General features: G+C 45.9%; 1 protein-coding gene across 7 annotated transcripts in view; it reads right to left on the bottom strand.

Annotated features, from left to right (window-relative positions):
* Window positions 1-3848: 3848 nt before the first annotated feature.
* Sugp2 (SURP and G-patch domain containing 2) overlaps window positions 3849-23155 on the bottom strand; it is a 32501-nt gene continuing 13194 nt past the window's right edge. For 3 of the 7 annotated variants that reach the window (XR_011704142.1, XR_011704147.1, XR_011704148.1), the window contains exons 5-13: window positions 17525-18012; window positions 15202-15313; window positions 13400-13932; window positions 11670-11731; window positions 7822-7958; window positions 6983-7103; window positions 6248-6347; window positions 5261-5543; window positions 3849-4095 (exon numbers count right to left, since the gene is read on the bottom strand). Coding sequence is in view for 1 of the 7 variants with exons in the window: in XM_071600824.1 (XP_071456925.1) it covers window positions 6983-7103; window positions 7822-7958; window positions 11670-11731; window positions 13400-13932; window positions 15202-15313; window positions 17525-18012 (1453 nt within the window). In the remaining 6 variants the exon portion in view is untranslated. The remainder of the gene's footprint in view (window positions 4096-5260; window positions 5544-6247; window positions 6348-6982; window positions 7104-7821; window positions 7959-11669; window positions 11732-13399; window positions 13933-15201; window positions 15314-17524; window positions 18013-23155) is intronic. The other 4 variants (XR_011704143.1, XR_011704144.1, XR_011704145.1 and 1 more) reach the window with 4 other exon arrangements.

Genomic DNA, 23155 nt, shown 5'->3' with positions numbered 1-23155 from the left:
ACTGTGTTCACTGTCTGCCTGCATTGCTTTGCTATGAATCCCTTGTGTGTCTGCATCTCATCTGATCCCCAGGAAGGAGGAGCATCCTTACTCTAACATGAACACATGAAGGGGTGAAGTGAACCTTGCACGGTGGCGCATATGTGTGTATGAGGAGCTTCAAAACCAGATGAGGTGCAGTGAGTGGTACCTGCCTGTCATCTCAGCAATTTGAGAGGCTGAAGCAGGAGGATAGCAAGTTCAGGGCCATTCTCTAACAGTGAGACCCTCTTAAAACATAAAGGGCAGGTGGAGATGTAGCTTAATGGCAGAGAGACTCTGGGTTCAATCCCCGGTACCAGAACTAACAAACACCAGATGAGGGGGCCAGGAATGTGGCTGAGTGGCACAGCCCTTTTGTCCAGCATGCATGAGGCTCTGGGTTCCATCCCAGCTCTGCAAAAACCAGATGAGACTTCCTGAGATGGTGCTAGGTCTCAGTTTCTGCTTTGGGAAATGGGCTGGCTTTCACTGGATGGGAAAGTTGTTTTTTTTTTTAGTTGTAGGTGGACAAAATACCTTTATTTTATTTTTATGTGGTGCTGAGGATCGAACACAGAGCCTCACGCATGCTAGGTAAGTGCTCTACCACTGAGCCACAACCCCAGTCCTGGATGGGGAAGGTTTTGAGTTGAGAAAAGCCACCCCTCATCAGAAAATTGGTCACAGTTGGTTGGCCTGGAGTCCACGTTTTGTGATCTTTAATTTTCAAAATGAATCCAAGGCTGAGGTTTTCATCCTGGTTTGCATAGAACTCAATCAACTTTTTGTTGTACACTAAAGTCATGTCAGCAAAGATTTCAAACCATGCAGAAATGTATGAGATAAATTAAAAAATTCCATCCTGCAACCCAGTCCGCTTTGTAATAGGTAATTGTGGAATTTTCCAGAATTTGTTATTCGGTGTTTGTGTATTTGACTGACTTAACTTTCATCCCTCTTTCCCTCTCCCTCCCTCCCTCCCTCCTTCACCTGTCTTACTATGTTGCCCAGGCTGAACTCAAACTCCTGAGCTCAAGTGATCTTCCTGCCCTAGTCTCCCAATGTACTTCTGTTTCTATACAGCATAATAAATTATATTAAAACAGCAGTGTAAACACTATAGAAAAGTGACTTTTTTTGAAAAGTGATTTTTTAATTGCAATACTATAAATGAAATTATAGGAGGACACTGATTATGACTGATTACTGAACTAGGTACCAACAAACCAAATCAAAATGGAGTCCTCATGCCAATGTTCCACTTCACCATAAATGGAAGTGTTTATCTGACCTTCCAAAAAATCAGGAGAGATAATAGCCAAATTCCCACACAGGCAGTTTTAGCTGTCGATAAAGAAGATTCCTTTGGTTTAACCCTTGGAAGGAAAAATAACCTGAATTAACTCCATATCAATCAAAACAATCTGCTTTCTTTTCTTTTTCTGTGGTATTTGGGCTTCACACATGCTAGGCAGGCACTAACATCTCAGCCTTTTTTTGTTGAGACAACTGTCTCATTAAGTTGCTCAGGCTGGCCTTGAAAGTGCAATCCTCCTGCCTCAGTCTCCCACGTCACTGGGATTACAGGAGTGCACCACCTCGCCTATCTGAAGTGATTTAATTTTTGCTGAGGGTATTTCACTTCATGGCTGTGGCTTTGATGGTGTTACTATCCCCTGAGACTAGTGAGCTGTGTTCTTTGATTTGACAAAGCTGGTTAGAGGCAGAAGGACTTTGAATTTGGTAATCAACAGTGACCTTGGGCTGCATCAAACTGGCCATGAGGTGGGACAAAATAACATTTAGGGAGCTCTGGGGCAGAGAATCTTTCTCTCAAGGACTTCCCCCCCAACCCCAGTGCTGGATATTGAGCCCAGGGCTTGAGCATGCTAGGTAAATGCTGTGCCAGAGTTACAACCCTTTACTTCCCCATATGTACATACGTACTGAAGATTGAACCCGGGGTGCTTTACCACTGAGCTACAGCCCTGGTCCTTTCTATTATTTTGAGACAGAGTCTTGCTAAATTACTCAGGCTGGCTTTGAGCATGTGATCCTCCTGTTTCTGCCTTCCAGGTTGCTGGGATTACAGGTGTGTGCCGCCATGCTCAGCCCCTTCCTATTTTTGAATGAGATACTAGTCAATCCAGAGTCACAAATAATGTAAGATCATTTAATTCCATTTGTTGAAATGTTGTCTTTTGACAGTACCCTGTGGATTTCTCCTTCTAGGCCCACATACATCATCCTTTATCAGCTAATGTCATAGATGAAGGAAATCAAATCCAGTGGGGGCGGGGAGTGACTTACCAGAGTTCACTTATTGTGCCTCATCTGGGACTTGGCCTGAGTTTGCCTGTCCAAAACTGGGACCCATTAGGATGGGACTTCAGACACTGTGGAATATATTGTTCACTGTCTTTCATCAAACATGAATGTAGTGCTGGGGGGATCTGAAAAGAAGATTCAAGCCCCAGAAGAGAAGCCTTTAGCCTGCATATGGCAGTGGGATGTTGACAGCTCCAGCTCAGGGTGGCCAAGAATAGGACTGGAGAAACCAGAAGGGCAGTTGGGCCTTTCTGGAGGGTCATGGAAGAAGGGCCTTGAAGATTGGACGAAGGTCCACAGGCAGAGAGGGGGCAAGGGGCAGGGTGGGGTGCAGCTCCTTCAGTGGTGACCTGGAAGCACAAGGGCTCCTCCACACTTGACATTCAGGAGTAGGAAGTGGTTCTTCTCAAAGAGTTGCTCCCTGCTGTGACAAGGTGCCAGCCCACACCTGGATGGGAGACTGAGGCAGGTTCTGTCTTCTAAAGACGGTTTTGAAGGATCAAGGGGCCCCCAACTGTGTAGCCTGGGACCCAGCTCTTCCTCTTCCCGGGCCTGTTTCCCCATCTATACTATAGGGTTGTGCAGCTGGCAGAATGGTAGTTGGGCAACACTGTGGTTCCAGCCTCAGTAGGGACTCATCATCCTCAGATACTCACATGAGCCCTTAAACCCCCTACAAGCACGGGGGGGGGGGGGGGGCAACTTACCCCTCCTTCCCTGGACCGTCTATCTCTGATTCTCTATTGAATGGGGTGGTCTGAGTTGAAGGCAAGATAGGGTAGAGGTGCCTGGAAAGGGCCTGCTCATTCACCACACTCATCGTACTGTGGGTCTTGCTTGTCCTCAATGATACCGGGCTGGTGTCCTGCACCAGCTCCCTATGGCCCTGTTGTCTGTCTCTAACCTGCTGGCAGGGACCTAAATGCATACTACCTGCCTCCTACCCTCAGCCTGGCCCCTTGCCATCACACTGAAGTCAGGTAGGGGTCCCTGCAAGTCCTAGGCTCACTCTCCTGCTGTGTCTACTGCCCTTGTTCCTTATCTAAAGGGTCAAGGGATGTTGGGGAGGAATCACAGAGATCAGGAGGCACAGGAACAGTGGGTAGCTTTGATCATGCCCTAGAAGTCACTCCTCAATAGAAGGAAGGCCCAAATGTACCTCTTGCAACTGAAACCCCAAGCCAGGATTAGGTGAGGCTGATGAGTCATGAGCTGTCACTCCTTGACACCCTCAACAGAAGGCTTGTGCTCTCTGCAATTAACTCCCCACACAGACCAGGATCCCCCTTCCCAGAGCTTGGCCACTAGCTCTATGGCATCTCTCTGCTTCCCTGGTGATGCAAGGACCCCCTCACTGGGGCAAGCCTGAGACACGAGGGAAGAGTCCTGGGGCCAGCAGAGAGCAGGTCCTGGGCAGCAGCATACCTTCAGTAGCATGTCCGCGTTACCATCTTCTGATAGGTCTGATTAAAAACACATCAATTGAGATCACAGGAAACTGGGTTTCCTCTACATTTATTGCAACTGCTAAATGATTGACAACATTCACAACTTCTTAGGTTCTTAAAAAACAAAACTTTCATTTGGTAACATCACAAACATCTTCTAGATTTTACCAAGAACCAAAATCACTAACATTGTCTATGGGATTTCCAGTGATGGAAACAAGTCAGAGACGGTAAGCACCCAAAGTGGCAGGTTAGCACTTTCCGGATGCCTGTCGTCCTCGTGGAAGAGACCCTGGAACTAGAATGACAGAAAAAACAGTGACTTTGACAAGGTCACACACTTGCACACCCCGCTTGCACATAATGCTCCCTCCCTGTAGAATGGCCTTGACCTGAGAGCAGTGGTAGCCTGGGTGGAGGAAGAGGAGAGAGGAAGGAATAGAGGTCCAGTGGCATTAGCCCTGGCCCAGCACCAGGACACACAGCCACATTCCCCAAGTTCCCTGGGACATATTCACAGCCTTGATATGAAACTATAGGAAAAGCATCCTCCCAGCATTTATGGGACTTTTTAGGTTCAAGAAATGGTTGTTACTTTGACATTAGTCAAAGGCTCACTGAAATAATCTCAGGTCAAACTGAGATGTGTCTAGGAGTGGCAGGAAGCTCGGGACCAGAGCTCACATACCAGCAATTCCTCTGTATTTTGCTTTTTAATAAATTAAAATTAACAGGTTAGGACAAAGTGTGCACAACAGTCAAAGTTAAGCTGGAAAGAAAGAGCTAGATATCCATGCTGGGGGTGGGGGAATGTGCCCTGCTAAGGGACAATGAGCACTTCTCAAGAGGCCTCTATGGACTAGTGCCTGCTTTGAATTCCATCTGTTCACCTGACCCATGGTCAACATGGAAGTTGCTGGAAAGGTGAGGATAGAAAAGAGAAGATGAACCTCCATACCTGGGGTCCCCCAAATCTGTCCTCCCGCCCCCCCCCCCCCCCCGCAGGCTGGCTTATTTGAGAGTTGGACTGAGGCTCATCCTCAGTGCTGGCACCTCCTCAGCCATAAAGATCTGCCAGTTGCCAAAGCAACAGAAGTGACCAGAAGCAAGCAGGCCCCAGGGACCGCACCTGCCATGAAGAGAAGCAGCATGGAGTGGGGACAGTAGGGCCAGACAGAACCCAGAGGTAGGAGCACAGCCTGGGAGGGCTGTGGCTTTCAGAAAGCAAGGATTCCTCACAGTCCTGAATCTCACTCGGCTCTGTGGCTGACACCCTAATTGTTGCTGGGTAACCCAATCACTGGGTGTCAGCAGGATTCCAAATTTTCCAGATTTTAGCACACATTTAAAAGTTCAACACTGCTGCTTTATGAAGAAGGGTTGAGATGCCCCCAGTCTGAGCATTCCACATGGAGTTACAAGTAGGAGAGTGTTGAGGAATCTGGAAAGTTCTGCACAATTACCTTCTTGAAATAGCAAACAGCTGCAGAGCCAATCTTCTGAGAGCAGTCTTTCTGTTCTTTACAAAAGTTCTAAGACAACAATTCTTTACATTGCTGCACACGTAACAGATGAAGTCTTGGAGAATTTATAGCCTCTTGGCCCTTTGTAGGGAAGACTCCATATGCACTTAAAAAAAATCCAGTGGCTTAGGTGCAGTGGTGCACACCTGTAATCTCAGCTACTTGGGAGGCTGAGGCAGGAAGATCACAAATTCAAGGCCAGCCTGGGCAACTCAGTGAGACCCTGTCTCAATATAAAAAATTATAAGGTTGGGAGATGTAGCTTGATGGTAGTACACTTGCCTAGCATGTGCAAAGCCCTGGTTTCCATTCTCAGCATGGGGGGAAAATCAAATCCAAAAATACCAAGTATATCCCGTTTCCTTTGTGGATTCTAGTCACACATACATTTGGGAGAAATTTCATATCTGTTTAATGATTACTCGCCACTGAATATAGCTATATTAGACTGTTGCTAAAAACTGGTGAAGTCTCAGGATTTTTAAAGAGATAAAATGCCATTAATATGTTCAATAAAGCAAGTATCTGAACTGTTCAGAGATCTCCATTCAGCTTTAGTATCAGAGTGTAGACCTGGAGATTACCAATCTGTATCCCTAGATAAAATTCTGGGGGGCAGGAAAGCACAATCTGCACTTGTGTCTGCATGGCCTTTGGTGCTCCAGGACAGCAATGACCCCTGTGCCAGCAATTTAACCATGGAGCTGGGTCCACTGCACTTAACAGGCCAAAGTACTTTTGGGCAGTGCCATCTTTTGGAGAGGAACCAAGACAGACTTGGAGAGGACTTGATGCGGAAAGCATTTGGAAGAGAGAGGAAAGGCAAAAAGTGTATTGAGAATGGTCATTCTGTTTTTCTTTAAGAGAAAGGCAGGCTGGCGTTGGAAACCTCCACCCCAGAGACTGCAGATGTTGGTTTTCACGTACACACCACACCGTACTTGGGCTCCAGGCAGATCCAGGGCAGGATGATGGTTTAAGAGTAATTGCGGCTTCAAGGTTTATCTTTCTCATCAGTGGTTCTGATCTAGTCAGGAAGAGAACGATTTTGTTCAAAACTGAGAGTTGGGAAGTCATGGGTGAAGGGTAACTAAAGAAAGAGTATGAGATTTAAAGGCCCAAGGCCCTTTGGAAGAGAAAGGATTTGAAGACCCTCAAAAAAAGGATGTGGCCAACTGCTGCTCCCTGTGGTTTTGGCTTCCACGTTCGTCCTTATACTTCCGGATAGCAAGGCCACTCCTGACTAGGGAACAGTCCGTGTCCTGGCTGCATTATGTGGCAGGTGGCTGTCATCTGTGAGAGAAAAGTAGAGCAAGAGAGAGGCCAGAGGCAGCCTGGTCCCATGTGAACTGGCAAGGAACAGCCTGCATGCACGTCCTCAGAGCCCAGCACAGAAGCTACTGCCAGGGTGGTCAGGCCATGAGGCACAGTCCATGAGACAGGCTGGCCACACCTTAGCTAGTGTGAAGCTCGTTGCTCCAGCAAACCTGGAAGGGAAGAAGTGGGACACATCCACATCCAAAGACCCTTTTATTATCTTCACAGAATTTTATGATTGTCCGCTTTTGAGGAAGTGGGGAACATCAGCCTTTCTGGGGGAAATGTTACACACTAGGATGTGAGCGTGGGCAGAAGTCCTCATGCACCGGCTCTCACACATACCTATTTGTTGGCCCGTTTGTGTCTGTACATCTGCATCATTCTCTGACGGAACACGTCAAATGTGTCTTCTTTATGCTCCTGCCCTTCGGCACCCAAGCCCTCCCCTTCTGAGGCAGTTCCCCTAAGAAGTAAAATGGAAGATTAGTTGTGCACCTGAGCCCAGAGCTTGGGATGCAGAGCCTGGAATATGGGCTGGAGTGGTAGTGGGACACAGAAATGCAGGACACATACAAAGACATCAAAAGAAAAGGAAAATCAAAATAACAAAGAATGGAAAACCAGGAGCACTCACTCATTCTCAAGAGCACTAGCCACCTCAAGGTGCCCGGAAACCCTGGTCCCAGTAAATCACCTTACCCCATAGAAGCTATCTCAGCAGTAAATGAGATGCCCTCTGGACGTTATGAGGAGGGTCTCATAAACTCTGGGTCTACGTTTTCCCATCCTGGTGGACCTGTTTCCCTTGGAAGGGAGTGTGATTCTAAGGCATATGTACCCCAAAACACCACTCAGCTTTTATGACCATAATAAACGGGGCTGAAATGACTAGGGCCAAGAAGCAGCTGAATGGTCTACACAGATACAGGAAGGAGCCATGTGAAGGTATGTATATAAATAGTTAATTCTCATTTGAAGGCTCCTTTTGTTTCAAAACAAAACAAAACAAAACAAAAAACAAAGTAATCAAAACCAAAACCAAACAAACCCCCAAACCAAAAACCCAGCTGCCAACTTTAAGCCATTTTCAACATGAGAGGAACCAAGACTCAGGCTGCAGGCCAAAGGCTTTAGGGCTTGACCTTGTCCACCTGTGGGGGCTGCAAGTCTGTGCCACGTACATGCTGACGGGCTCCCGGATGCCCTTCCCGCAGGAGCCCAGACCATGGCCCTCCTTCCAGCCCATCTTTTGCAGCATCTGAAAGCCCAGATTCTTGTCAGTCAGCTTCTGCTGGGCGAAGTCCAAGTCTTTGGGTTTCTGAGGAAAAAGAAAGAGCTGGGCATGTGGACTGCAGGAAAGTGCCTGGAGCCAGAGTCCATTTTGAGCTGCACCTGACACTCCCAGTGTCCTCCCTATTCCCTTGTCACTTCCCAGGATAATCAAACCCCAGTCATCTCCTGGCTTCCTGTAACATCCACAACAGGTGGGACTTCTAAAGGGTAGGGGCCTAAGGTGACATGCCCTTGTGAGACAGAACTGGCATCTGGCTCTGGGGCCTGGCCACTGCTAAGACTGAGGAAAACCACAGAAACAGATGTCAGGTCCTGGGGTTAAGGGATCAGAAAGCACACTCCAGAGCAAGGGGCACCAAGGGATAGGCCTTGACACAGGAGGGGGCCAGAGAGGCAGTGGGGAAATCAGCTCTTCTGCCCTTTCCACCTGCCACCCTTGGCTTCATTTACTTGCTACCCCACCTTCCCTGTCTTTATCTTTCCCAGGGCTGTTTCTACTTGGGTGCCAAGGTCCACGTCTAGCATTAAACAGAACTTGCCAAGAGCTGGCACTGTGAAGAACAGGGCCTAAGAAGTGCATTATGGATGGTGGGGAGGTTGAGTACCCTCAGGCCACAGGGTAGAGACCTGGGGAGGTTAAAAGCCCCCAGACCAGCCCCTCCCTCTGGAGGAGGAGCCAGTGAGGCTGAAGAAGGAATTTCCAATCACTCTTATTAAAGTAACCCAGATGGGTAGCTTAGGACATTACCCTGTGTGTGCTATTCCCCTTTCTCCCTCTTTAAAGATATTCACTGAATTAACTGGAGAGACTGCTCTGGAGAGGGAGAGAAGGAAGGAGGGAAGAGAAGGAAAGATAGAAGAAAGGAGGAGGTAGCAAGCTACATTAAGTAGTATCCTCAATGATCTTGAGGAAGACAGAGGCAACTGATACTGGGGATAGCAGAGAAGATCTGATTTTGGAACAGGTATGGGAGCAACTAGGAGAGGGCTGGATGATCCTGGGTGACAGGTTGAGTCCTGTGATCTTAGGGCCTAGCGGGTGGTCAGCCCTCAATAGTTTATCCACCTATAACACAGGCCTCAGGAGGCTCGATTCAAAGACCAAGTCACCACTAGTCATGTGCATGGAGGTGCCCAGGAATATCAGCTTCCCCAATATTGGGACTATGGGGTTCTGGAGAGGCCCTCTGGCCATCCCTGGGGTAAAGCTAAGAGCATGAGCCAAAGCAGAAAAGGCTGGACCAGGGGTCCCAACATCCTACCAAAGGAAGGCAGGCACAGGACCTCAGGTCAGGGAAAGAGGGAGAGGAGAGCCAGGCAAGGAGCACGGTGTGTAGTGCTCTCACCCTAGAGGGGACAAAACAACCTGGAGAGGAGCTGAGTTCACAGACACCAAGGTATATCCCTAAGATATCAAGCAGCAGGGTTGGCATATGTGTGTGAGCTCAAGTGATGCTACGCAGGCTGCATTTCCACACTGCAAGGAAGTCTCTGCAGGGTGTCAAGGAGGGGAGGCAGGAGAGATGAGCTGGGACATGAAGAGGGTGGCAAACAGTATGGCAAAGACACCAGGTGGGAGCTGCCAGCACGGGGAGGTCCCTCACCACCAGGATGTGACCTGCAGAATGGAGGAGGTAGAATACAGCTGCTGGGATGAGAAATGGGGGTCTATCCAGCCCTGCCTATACCCCTTTAGGAAAAGCTGCTGGAGGGTGGAGGGTTTGGTGGGAGGAACAGGGTGGGCTTAGTCTGGATGTATCTTTGTGAACATTCAATTTGTGTTTAACAATCATATTGGTCAGTTTTCTGCAGAGCTGGAAGAAAGCTGCGCCCTGGGGCTGGACTAAGGTGCCACAGAGAAGAGATGCAGGGGTGGTTATTGGCCACCTGCCATCACCAGTGGGAGACCCAGGAGAGAGCAGTGATTGCAGGACACCCAGCAGGCAGAGGGTCTGTTTAAACTTTTCGGTACCTCCTACCTGCAGGGCAGGTGTAGCCATCCCATTTTACAGATGTAAGCCTGAGGCTCAGGAGTTACATGCTAAGGTTACCAAAGAATAGGTGGTGAGACTGAGCTTGAATCCAGCTATGCCTGCGTCCAAGGCCTGGCTGTGCCTACACTGGGTTGGTACCCTTAACCCAGGTAACACAAACAGGCTTCAGGTACCCACTCAGCTCTGCTTAAAGCGCTGCCTCCCTGATGGCTAAAAACCTGCAAAGTTGCTCCACATGCGTCCCAGGTGACCTGCCTAACCCACACACAATGCAATGTGTCTCCTCTCCATCTGGAGAACATATCCCTTTCCCATGCTCTGCCCCAGAGCATCAGCAAATGGAAGCTTTATTCTCCTTACTGCCCAGGCCAATTTCCCTGGGGTTACCTAGACGCCTAGGTTTTGCTCTTCGATATTTAGACACTAGAGAGTCCTGCCAGCTCCACTGTCACCTTTTCATCACTCCCTCACCTCATACCTGGTCCCACTGTCCTAAGTCTGAGCCTCCTCCTGGGGCCTCTGCTCTGCCTGGATCCCATGCCATAGGCTGCTCTCCACAGAGTTGCATGTCTCTACCCAAAACCCTGCTCAAGTCCCAAGGGCCTCCCTCAGAGAAGGGCCACAGTGTGGGAGTGTGGGGTTCTGGAGAGGCCCTCTAGGCTATCCCTGGGGTAATGCTAAGAGCATGAGCCAAAGCAGAAAAGGATGGACCGGGGGTCCCAACATCCTACCAAAAGGAGGCAGGCACAGGACCTCAGGTCCAGCCATAGGGTCACATCTGTTTGTGACCCTATGTGACCTGGGTCCCCCCACCCTGTCACTCCACTCCTGCTACATTGCTGGCCTGGGACTGTTCTGGGTCTCTGTCCAGACTGTGCATTCTTAAGATCTCTGAAGGCTCCTCCTCACCTCCTCCAGGTCTGGGCCAGTGACACCTGCCAGGGAGACTTTCCCTGGCTTCTCTGATTCAGTGACACACCCCCAATCCCTCTTTATTCCCCATCTCCTCCTACCTGCTTCTCTACCTACAGCACCACCTCAACTGAGTCACACCCATGTCTGTCACTGCTGACCTCCCTGCTGCAGCCTAGCCTCTGATAGCTAGAAGGAACCTGTCGCATGGAAGCTGTTTTTGAGCACACACCCACTTTTTTTTTTTCCTCCAGAAGATACACACACACTCTTCATCACAGCCACATTCTATGAAGCTTTAACTTCTCAATGGCCATTATCTTACTCATCTCTCAAGTCTTACTGCACCTATCAGGTCTCATTTGTCAAACTAAGAACCAGCCTCCTATACTTTGGGTGGTTTAAAAAGTCCCCTGAGAAGTCTCTGATGTATTTTGTCTAGTAACATCTCAGTGTGAAATACGGCTATTGGTTACTTTTTTTCTCTTCGCTACTTGGGATTGAACCCAGGGGAGCATTACCACTGAGCTACTTCCCCTGCCTTTTTTTTTTTGGCGGGGGACCAGAGTCTTGCTAAGATGCAGAGGCTGTCCTTAAACTTGGGATCCTCTTGCCTTAGTCTCCTCAATCATCAGGATTATAGTAGACATGTGCCCATGTGCCTACCTCACTTCTTTTTTGAGATGGGGTCTCACTATATTGCTCAGGTTGGTATCAAACTCTTGGATTCAAGGAATCCTCCTTTCTTAGCTTCCTGAGTAGCTGGGACTATCAGTTTATCACTGTACTTGGTTTTGCCTGAGTGAGGACTTGTTAATGGTTAAGCTCACCTTCTTTTTGGACATGGGACGACCTCGAGGCCTATCATAGGCAATTCGAACTGGTTCATGGACTGAAAGACAAAAGAAAGATATATGTACATACATACATACATACATACATACACTTTCCTCAATTTCCTTATAAGGAGACAATTTGTTATGGAGTTTTGGCTCCCAGCTTCTCTGATAATAGAAGGTGCCCTGATAGTGGCTGCTGCATCCTGGCTCCTTTCAACAATGGCCATGACCCATATAGCAAGGGTAGAGGCTGGATGTGTCCAGAGTCAGCAACTTGGCCCATAGCAAAAGGTTCAACTAAGAGGTGTATCACTTTGAAAAAGTCTACTCAAACATAAAAACTCCCACATTTCTAACAAATGACTTGCTATGTAGATTATCTTCCATGACCACAGGACATTTTTTTTATTTTTGTTTGGCAGTGCTGGGGATGGTACTTGCATGGTAGGCAAGTACTCTACCACTGAGCCCCACCCCTAAATATCACAGGAATGCTTTCCTTCAGCAAATGAACTATTTGCAAAACTGCCCTCTCAATTTCTCTAAAACTATTCCACTGGTAAGGATTTAAAGTCCATCTGAAACTTTCTAATAAAAATCATGCTTTTCATATGGACTATTAATCACACTATTTTTTTTTAATATTTATTTTTTAGTTTTTTTGGTGGACACAACATCTTTGTTTGTATGTGGTGCTGAGGATCGAACCCTGGCCACACGCATGCCAGGCGAGCGTGCTACCGCTTGAGCCATATCCCCAGCCCCACACTATTACTATTTTTGATAACGGAAGATCAGCAAGCCAGTTTTATTTCATTGACCTCCCAAAGAACAGAGAGCATCCAAAAGAAAAACAAAGAATGCCACCTTCCCCCAGGTGAGACATATTTGACAAGCATTCTGATGCTGGGTCGCCATCTACAGAAGTTCTACAGGATGGAAGGGTTATGGTGGAACAATTAGCAGTCCACTGCAATGTCAAACAAATACCAGGACTGCTCCCAAAGGGCACTGCTGCCTGTGAATATGATGGTCTCACACAGAGGTAGCTGTGATAGCTAGCTGTGAACAGTATCCTCTGCCCTCCCGCGTCACTGTCACTTCAGGGAGCAGATATTACTACCCCGGAACTTCTGGGAACCAGAAGGCAGGCTACTCCCCAAGGGAGTCCACAAGGCTGGAGGACCCAGGCCCAAAGTCAGGGCTCCTCCCAATGGACTCTGGGCATTAACAGAGATAGCTAGCAGTTCATGGAGTGCTGGAAGCCATAGCCTAATGAAGAAACAATAACTTCAGACCAACTTGGAAACAGGTTTTGCATTGGCATTATGGAACGGTGTTCAAAATAGATGAAATTATTTTAGATTAAAATCACAAGACAAGGGCTGGGGTTAAAGTTAAGTAGCAGGGCGTGCTCTCAGCATTCATGAGGCCCTGGGCTTGATTCCCAGCATTGGAAAAAAACAAAACATAAAAAAACACAAAATCAGAGAACTCCATGCAATATTGGACACTTTGGGGCTCTCACACAGGCCTCTGAGGGTGGATATTTGGGAGGTGGTGTCCTACTGAGGTCACCATAAAGGTGGTAAGTATGGGTCAATTATGCAGCTGAGCTATGGCTGAGGGCCAGTAGATTCTTCAGAAATGGTCAGGCAATATCTCCAAAACCTTTCACGGTCTCTAAAGCAAGAACTGTGCTGTCATAGGGAGGCACTCACCTTGTGGCTCCTGTATGAGACACACCCTCTTGGGAGCTGGAATCATGCCAACTTTCAGTGATTTGCTGCTGATCCTCTTCCGCGGAAAGCAGGTGCTGGAGGTGGCCTGTGACAAGCCAGGAGTTCCGGCTGGGTCATCCTCAGCACCTTCGCCAGGGAGGCCATCAGCAGGGGGGCTTCCCTCAGAGCCCTCAGACTTGTCAGCTCTTACTCCCGGCCTGGAGGCTCTGTGAACAAGGGCCTCCTCTCCCCCTTCATCCTCCTCATCCTCCTCATCCTCTTCCTCCTCTTCTTCTTCCTCCTCGGGAATCACCTCTGGGCTCTCCAGCTCAGCTTCCTGCTGAGGGTGCTCATCCTCTAACTCTCCTTCCCTTTCCGCATGGTCTAAGGGGCTCTCCTGAGAGTCTGCACTCTCGCCACCCATGCTGGCCTGAAGGCTGAGGGGTGATGATGTAAAACAAATAGATGGGCACAGTTCAAACACTTTCTTCCGGTAGAATTTGAAAGCAGAACTATTTTGGTCATGTAGGAACCTGGGACACAGATGAAATACACTATTAACCAGAGGATACCTTTAAACATTTTTATTTGCTAAAACATTCTGGGATGAATACAATGAAGCTGGGGGTGAGAAAACAGAATGAACTACCAGGCCTCTTCTGTCACAGCTGTGGTTTGATGGTGCAGCTTCTCAATGAGATAAAGTGATAAGAACTAGTAACTTAGCAAAGGAACCAAAAACCTAAGAGGCCTAACTGCTTTTCAGGGGAAGGAGGTGAAGGAACAAGGAATTTGTAGACAACTAAGGAGGATGATAGAACCAGCTTTGATGCTGCAGCCAGGAGATCTGACATGGACAACACCTCATCCTTTCTGGTTACTTCACTGGCCTCTCTCGGCCTCCACATATGCATTCTGATCTCTGGTTCTTCTCACACTCTTGAGCTATGAGACGTGGAAATGTGCCAAGAAACACTACACCGCTACTGCAGAGACCCAAGCTCTAAACAGCTGTGAGGCAGGCCTCAGAGAGGGCTTATCATTGCAAAGCTCCTCCACTGAGTCCTGCAGCACAGCAGATGGACATGGCCATGAGGCTTCTCAGTCTAGTGGTCACCTCTGACCTTAATCATAGTTGTGGGGCTGTGGCTGATATGAAAATGTAACACCCCAAAGGAACAAAGTCCACCTGGATCAAAGGAAAGACAACCCTTTTTTCTGGATAGGATAACTCAACTCTAAAAAGATGCCAGTTCTCCCCTAATTAATGTATAAACATCCCAATAAAAACAATTTTCCCTGGATTAGGACAAGAGGATTTTAATATTCATTAAAAATAAATAAATACATTAGACTATCTGGGAAAATACAATACCAACAAGGGTACCTCATCAAATACTATAAGATGTCATAACTGCCTTTGTGAGGGTGAAAGAGCCAAGTAGTCCATATGGCAGACCAACAGAATATATTAGAAAGCCCTGAAACATGGGATCTGATGAATATGGCCTCTAAAATTACTGTAATAGAGGTAGTGTTTTCAGTGAATGGTGTGGAACAACCAGACAGCTTTCTAGAAAAAAATTTAGGCCTGGGTATAGAGGCACATGCCTATATCCCCAGTGACTGAGGAGGCTGAGGCAGGAGGATCACAAATTTGAAGCCAGCTTGGGCAACTTAGTGAGACACTGTCTCAAAATAAAACGGGCTATAGATGTAGTTCAGTGGTAGTAAACACATGCCTAGCCTGTGCAAAGCCCTAGGTTCAATCCTTGGGTGGTAATGAGATTGGGGGTACATACCACAGGTCAGGGTTATCGGTGCTGTTTTCTATGCTGAATTGCTCAATCTCTGGTCCCACCTGAGCAACAAATCTGGCCAGTTTCTCTGCAGTCTCCATGGTCTTCACGTCAACTACAAAACATAAGGGACCTGTCATGGCTTCTGAGCTGCTGCTACTTCCTACATAAACATTGTGGAGCAGTGAAAACTGACTGTAAAGATGGCCCTATGTCCCTCCCTGTACTCTGCCCTTTGCCAAGTGACTCTGCAACTCTGTTGAACAGGAGATCCCCCCACCCCCCATTTTAGAAATGGTTGACAAGATATGGCAGAAGTGTCACCTGCCAATTACAATCTAGGCCTTGGAGGCCTCAAGCATCCACTGTCTCTCCTGGAGCCCTGCCCTGTCAATCAGGTGAGCATACCTGGGTCTGGCTGCTGTGGGTATGTGGCCCAGACACCCATGTTACTTCAGTCCCCAGCCCCAGACAACCCTAATACTGACTACAGTCACATATGCAAGCCCAGCTTACCAGATACTAAGGAATAATAGAAGCCTCATGTGTACAGCCACAGTATAGTTTTATTGTGACAAAGCGATAGGCAGAGAATATAAGAGATTAGAGTATTACTACCTGCAATTAAGCCTCATTATACAGAGAGACAGTAAGGCTTAAAGGGGACTAAGAGAAACAGAAGGGGTTGTTACTCAACTCAGAAGCCAGGGATGTCAACTAGCCCTCAGCACAGTACTACAGAGGTCTTGGTGAGGAAGAGGCAGAATGAGAGACAAAGGCAGTCCAGAATATCAAGGGAGTCAAGGATATACAGATGGCCCCTGCTGGTTCTGCTTCTAAGGATTTAACCAAATGCAGATTAAAAATACTCAAGTTGGACATGGGTGCACATGTCTGTAATCCAAGATGCTTGGAAGTTTGAGGCTGAAGGATTGCAAGTTCAAGACCAGCCCTGGCAACTTAACAAGACCCTGTCTCAATATAAAAAAAATAAAAAAGGGCTGGGGTTGTGGTTCAGTGGTAGAGCGCTCGCCTAGTATGTGCGAGGCCCTGGGTTTAATCTTCAATCTGCATGGAAAAATAAAGGTCCATCAATACCTAAAAAAATATATTAAAAATAAATAAATAAATAAATAAAAAGAGCCAGGTATGGTGACGCATGCCTATCATCCCCAATGGCTTGGGAGGCTGAAGCAGGATCAAGTTCAAAGCCAACCTTGGCAACTTAGCAAGACCTTAGCTAAGCACTTAGACCCTGACTCAAAATACAAAAAGGGCTAGGGATGTGGCTGCGTGGCTAAGTGCCTCTGGGCTCAATCCCTGGCAATAATTAATTAACTAAATAAATGTACCATGGGAGTTAAAAAAAAAAAATCAACCAAAATACTCAGAAAAAAATTGCTTCTGTAGTGAAGAAATTACTGATTTTTCTTTTTCATGTTCCATAAATAATGTAACAACTATTTATGTAGCATTTATGTTGTATTAAGTACTACAAGTAATCCAGGGATGATTTAAAGTCTGTGAGAGGATGTGCACAGATTCTATGCAAATACTACTGTTTTATAAAAGAGACTTGAACAACAGTGGATTTTAGTTTCTTTAGGAGGCCCGGGAACCAATTCCCCGAGAGGAAATGAGGGACGACAGTAGTAAGAAATGGAATCACAGAGGGCTGTGGTAGAGTTGGTAGAGTGCTTGCCTCACATGCACAAGGTCCTGGGTTCAATGCTCAGCACTACACACTTACATACACACACACAAAAAAAAAAAAAGAAAAAGAAAAGAAAAGAAGAGAAAGAAACAGAGGAAGAAATGAAATCACAAGCTGGGTATGGTGGCACACGCCTGTAATCCCAGCAGCTCAGGAGGCTGAGGCAGGAGGATCAAAGGTTCAAAGCCAGCCTTAGCAATTCAGCCACAGCAACTCAGTGAGATCCTGTCTCTAAATAGGGCTGGGGATGTGGCTCAGTGGTCGAGTGCCCCTGAGTTCAATCTCTGGTACCAAAAAAAAAAAAAAAAAAAAGAAAGAGATGGAATCACAGGTACAGAGGACCCAGTATCAGGACCCTGCTGGGGAGCACCAAAGTTCCACCCTCAGGAGAGGAAGAGAAGATGATGACAGACTCACTCTGGGCCCTCTAGAGAAGCAGAGAAGAAAGTGCCTCCATGTGTGCCTGTCCTGTCCAGATCCCTGTAGCCATTGCTTCCCACACTGTCCAGGCCACTGAGTAATCTACATTGCCCCTAGTTCTAGGAAGACCCCTGAAGATGAGAATAGGGATTGGGGTCTACAGAAGGGGATCAGGAGTGAATGAATACCCACCGTCAGCAGATGGGCTGGGAGAGGAGGTGTGAGGGGTTTCAGAGACATCCATTTCTACTGGTCTAGGGGATGGGCCTGAAGCTTCTGGGCTGGGGTCCTGAGGAGAGTGTCTGGCTGGGTCTGGTGGGCAGTCCTTGGTAGCATTGTTTCCATCTGGTAGGGATGACTTTGCCTGTGAGGAGCCTGCAGCCTGCCGACCATGATGTTTTAGCCTGGTGCCTGACGACAGGAGGGTCTGGGTCCCAGTGGTTGCTCTCCTTGCCTTCCAGCCCCGGAGTCCCTGAGCACGAAGGATCCGCCGACGCTGCCAGGGAAGCAGTCTTTTTTTGAGGTTCCGTACTGCCTGGGCATACAGCATGGCCCGCACTGCACACTCGGCAGATGTTGGCTTCCGGTCGGTTCCTTGCAAGGTCTGGCTCATCCGCTGGGTCTCTGCTAACTTCAGCTTATAATACTTATATTCCAGACTATTTTCATCAGACAAAAACCTATGCAACAAGACAGGCATAGCAAGACATTTGTGAAAACACCACACATTTCTGCAAAGCCTTTCTAAGTGGCAGCCTCCCTGCTGTCCTCTGCTTTCTGAGGACCTCGTTGTGGCTTCACTGAGGACCCAGAAAAGGGCCTGGGGCCCCTCCCCTGCCCAGAGTGATCACTGAACAGTCAGGAGTCTTGACGAGCACTGGTTGAGTTTTTCTTAATTTCTGTCATCTGAAGACTCTCACAGCTTATAGGGCTTTGCAATACAAACCAGTCACCCTGGAGCCACAGAAACTGTGGGACTGACACCACATTATACTACCAGCACTGTGGCAGCAGTGGTCTAGCCAGGCAGAGTGCTTGGTGAGCTTTCAACTATACCAGTAAGGCAGGTATGACAAGACCTATGAGAGAACTAACAAGGAAGCATGTGCCCCAGCTACGAAATCATATGGCAGGGTCATAATGCTGAGAATAGTATGGAAATCAGAAGGCTGGGGCCAGGGGTGTGGCTCAGGGGTAGAGTACTGACCTAGCATGTGTTAGGCCCTGAGTTCCATCTATAGTACTGGAAAAAAAAAGTGGGGATGGGGGGAGGGGGAGAGAGAGAAGGCCTAGCTATGTGTACTGACAGAAAGATACCTGTAATATGTCAATGAGAATGGCAAGCTAAAGAATAGCTATGTCATCTGAAACTGCTGTGTGCACATACCCATGCCCGTGTAAATTTGCTTTTGTCATATAGTTTGAAAGAATATAAAGCAAATTTAATAATGAGCTCTGGAGGACAGAAGAGGGTATTGAGAGGGATTTTCACATTTGATATACTTTGTCCTTCAATATGCACAGGGGATTGGCTCCTGAACCTCTACAGACACCTCTGGATGTCCAAGCCCCTTCTATAAAATGACAGAATTAGCATAGAACCTACACACAATCCTCCTGTAGATTTTAAATCATATCTAGATGACCTAGACTATCCATCTAATGCAAAGTAAATTCTGTGCAAATGGTTATTATAACTGTATTATGTATGGAAGAATAACAAGAAAACAAAATCTGCATATGTTCTAGACAGACACCATGTGTTTTTTTTTTCTGAATATAGCTGATCAGCAGTTACTTGCATTTGTGAATGTGGAACCCTCAGGTATCATGTATAATTTTTTTCTTTCATTTGCAGTAGTGGGGATTGAACCCAGGGTCTTGTGCATGCTAGGCAAGCACTCTTTATCAGTGAGCTACATTCCTATCCCTTCTTGTTTTTATTTTGAGACAGGGTCTCACTAAATTGCCCAGGCAGGTCTCAAACTTTCAATCCTCCTGCCTCAGCCTCCTGAGTAGCTAGATTATAGATGTGAGCCAGCATGCTGCCTGGCTATATGTATGTATTTTTTAAAGCATTATATACTGTTTTTCATTCATTAGCATCTTACCTCTGTTAATCCTTCCTCTTTAGTGTCTCAGTTTGTTTAATCATTTTCCTTCTAGCTCCATTGGCTGAATGCTTTTTATGTCTACTCCTTATTTCTAATAAACACACCTAAAGTAAATTTCTGCTAAGCACTGTGGCTACATTTAGTATGCTTCCTCTGTTGCTTCCTGCTAAACTGTCTCTCATTTCAGTTCTGAATACTTCCTCACTCAAAAGTTACTTCAAAGCTGGATGTGGTGTGTACAACTATAATCCCAGCTACTCAGGAGGCTAAGGCAGGAGGATTGCGAGTTCGAGGCCAGCCTCAGCAACCTAGTATGATCCTATTAAAAAAAAAAAAAAAAAGGTGGGCTGGGAGTATATCAGTTAGTAGAGCTATACCATGTACAAGGCCCTGGATTCAATCCTCAGTACCAAAAAAAAAAAAAAAAAAAAAAAAAAAAAAAAAAATTAAATAAGGAAAGAAGGAAGGAAGGAAAAGGGTTGAGTATGTCATTCAGTAAAGTGCTCTTAGATTCAATCCACAGTATAAAAAAAAAAGTTACTTAGATGCCTATTTCAGTTGTTGCTGGTCTCAAAGTTTCTACTTTGTCCCAATGTGGCCTGTGTGAGTTCTCTTTCTTAGGATGCTTCTAGATACTTGCGTGCGAGTTACACCCCAATTAATCCATTAAGTTGAAAATATCATAAGATGAAAATGCATTTAATACCCTCCCCCACCTACTGAACATCATAGCTTCTACTAGTGTAAAGTTGGGCTAAATCATCTAACACAAAGCCTATTTTAGGGCTGGAGATATAGCTCAGTTGGTAGAGTGCCTGCCTTGAATGCACAAGGCCCTAGGTTCAATCCCTGGCACCACACACACACACAAAAAAAAAAAAAAAAAGTCAAGCAGGCCACAGTGGTGCATATCTGTAAGCCCCAGCCACTTAGGAATCTAAGGCAGGAGTATTGCAGATTCAAGGGCAGCTTGGGAAACTTAGCCAGACCCGTCTCAAAATAAAAAGGGCTATGGATGTGGCTCAGTGGTACAGTACTTGCCTAACATGCAAGGCCTTGGGGTTCCAGCCCTAGTACCACAAAAGGAAAAAAAATATAAAAAAAAAAAAAGAGAGGGAAGTTTGCTACTTGATATTCCAAATGAAAAAGCAAAGCTGCACTGAGTATCTGCACTTTATTGCACCAGATTCAGACCTCATAGGAATGCAGTGGCCAGATCTGTCCACAAGGATCCACCAAGAAAAAACATGCTTGCCCCTTCCCCATTAGAAAGGATGTGTCAAATCTCTGCTGGCCCTCAGAGACAGAGATAATGATAGCCTGTTTCCTGGAATCTGACCCTTTCATACCCTAACCAATAAAAAGAACCAATCATAGCCAGTAACCTTCATCCTTGGTTTCAACCAATGGTGGATCAAAAATATTCAAACAAAGAAAAAGCAATCGTGTCCTTACTATACATGAACAAACTTTTTCTTGTCAATACCTAAACAACAGAATATGACAACTATGTGCACAGCATTTATACTGCATTAGACATTAAAAGTCATTTAAAAATGATTTAAAGTATATGGGAAGATGTGTACAGATACCACGCAAATACACCATTGTATACGAGGGACTCAATCTTCCCAGATTTTGGTATGCATGTGGGATCTTGGAACCAGTCCCTTGTGGATATTGAAGGATGACTGTAATTGATTTGAGACCTAACAACAAGGGAATTCTCTGATCAGAGGCTAAGAATTCCTCAAACAAGCTGGTTGTGGTGATACATGCCTATAATCCCAGCTAGTTGGGAGGCTGAGGCAGGAGTATCACAAGTTTGACACCAACCTGGGGCACTTAGCAAGACTCTATCTCAAAATAACAAAAAAAAAAAAAAAGAAAGAAAGAAAAAAAATGAAAAGAAAGAAATTCCTCAAAAAGAATTCTGCAAACAAATGCTGAGAGGAGAGCAAGCAAAATCCCATTTGTAATAAGTCAAGAAAGAGCAACAGAAATACAGGATGGGCATGACCTCATGTATTGAGTGAGATAAGCATATAATTTAAAAGTTAAAAATCCCCAAATAACCTAATTGTCCCAGTATCATGAATTGATTTTTTTTTGTTACTGTTTTTAAATTTAAGAATTATAGGCATAGTGGCACATGTCTATAATCCCAGTGACTCAAAAAGTTGAGGCAGGAGGATCATAAATTCAAGGCTAGCCTCAGTTTAGTGAGATCCTGTCTCAAAATAAAAATTAAAAGGACCAAGGATGTAGCTCAGTGGTAAAGCACCCCAGGTTCAATCCTTCTGCCTCAGACTCCTGAGTAGCTGGAACATAAGCACATGCCACTGTACCCAGAAAATATTTTTTAATTAAATAAACACTTAGGCCCCTGTATACTTTGTATTATTCTATGCATATTACCAATAAACACTAGCTGGTTGAATACTTATAAACTATTTTTTGAGGCAGATCTGCTACAATCCTTAATTCAGGGTAGGGTGTAAAATCAGAAATAAATATTGAACTAGGGATCTAATAGTTAAGGAAAACCAACATAAGGAGAGGCACCAAAACTCAACATGAAGGAGAGGCACCAATCTCAACAAACAGAGCTAACACTGGTGAAGAAAGTTACTATGAGAAAGAGGAGCCGGGCAGGATGGCGCATTCCTGTAATCCCCACGGCTCAGGAGGCTAAGGCAGGAGGATTGTGAGTTCACAGCCAGCCTCAACAACTTAGAGAGGCCCTAAGCAACTTAGTGAGACCCTGTATCTAAATAAAATATTTAAAAAGGGTTGGGGATGTGGCTCAGTGGTTAAGCATGCCTATACATATTTTTAGACTAAACCAGGAGATTTAGTCTAAAAATATGTATATGTAATGAATAGTTCTAAGGAGGATAAAGGTATATATTATATCCATGAAACAGGAACTGGCCATTAAAAGAACCTCTTAGGGGTGCTGAAAGTGAAATCTATGACCTTAGAAATAGCTAGGTATGGTGGTTCATGACTCTAATCCTAGCTACTCAGGAACTGAGGTAGGAGGAACACAGGTTCAAGGCCAGCCTGTGCAACTTGTTGAGACCCTATTCAAAAAGAAAGAGCTGGTGATGTAACTCGGTGGTAGAGCACCCCTGGGTTAAATCATAGTCCTGTCAAATAAAGAAAAAAATAAAAAGAAAGGAAAAAAGGAAGAAGAAAATTAAAAAAAAAAAAAAGAAAAAGGAAGAAGGTCTGTCTTAGTGGTTGGTTGATAGACTAGATTCTGATGAAGGACAAATTCAAAAGCTGGTCCTAGAAATGTTATGACCCTTAAACTCCTTTAGGCAGAATTATCTGGAGATTATACATGGAAGGAAAGTGGTATAAAAAATGAAAAATTGTCAAGCTTATGTTTCTGGTGTGTGTGCATGAATTCTTCCAAGTGGTACTTGTATTAGTTTATCAGAAAAATAATTGAACATATAATGAAAAGCAAAATGTTACTGTCATGACCTATTCCCATGTCTGCTCCATACCTTGAAGGCAGTGATTTTCAGTTTCTCAAATTACTTCTAAAAGGTGCCTCTGTATATTTTTTTCTCTTTTTTGTGGTGCTGGAGATCAGACCCAGGGACTCATCTGACCTGACCACTGAGCAAAACCCCCTATCTTTTTTTTTTTTGCAGGCTAGTGGGTGGGGTGGGGAGTGGGCTGGGATTGAACACAA

This window comes from Marmota flaviventris, chromosome 1, assembly GCF_047511675.1.
Source record: "Marmota flaviventris isolate mMarFla1 chromosome 1, mMarFla1.hap1, whole genome shotgun sequence".
Taxonomy (NCBI): Eukaryota; Metazoa; Chordata; class Mammalia; order Rodentia; family Sciuridae; genus Marmota; species Marmota flaviventris.
Note: the sequence above shows the minus strand (reverse complement) of the source record. Positions and strands in the feature narration are given on the sequence as shown.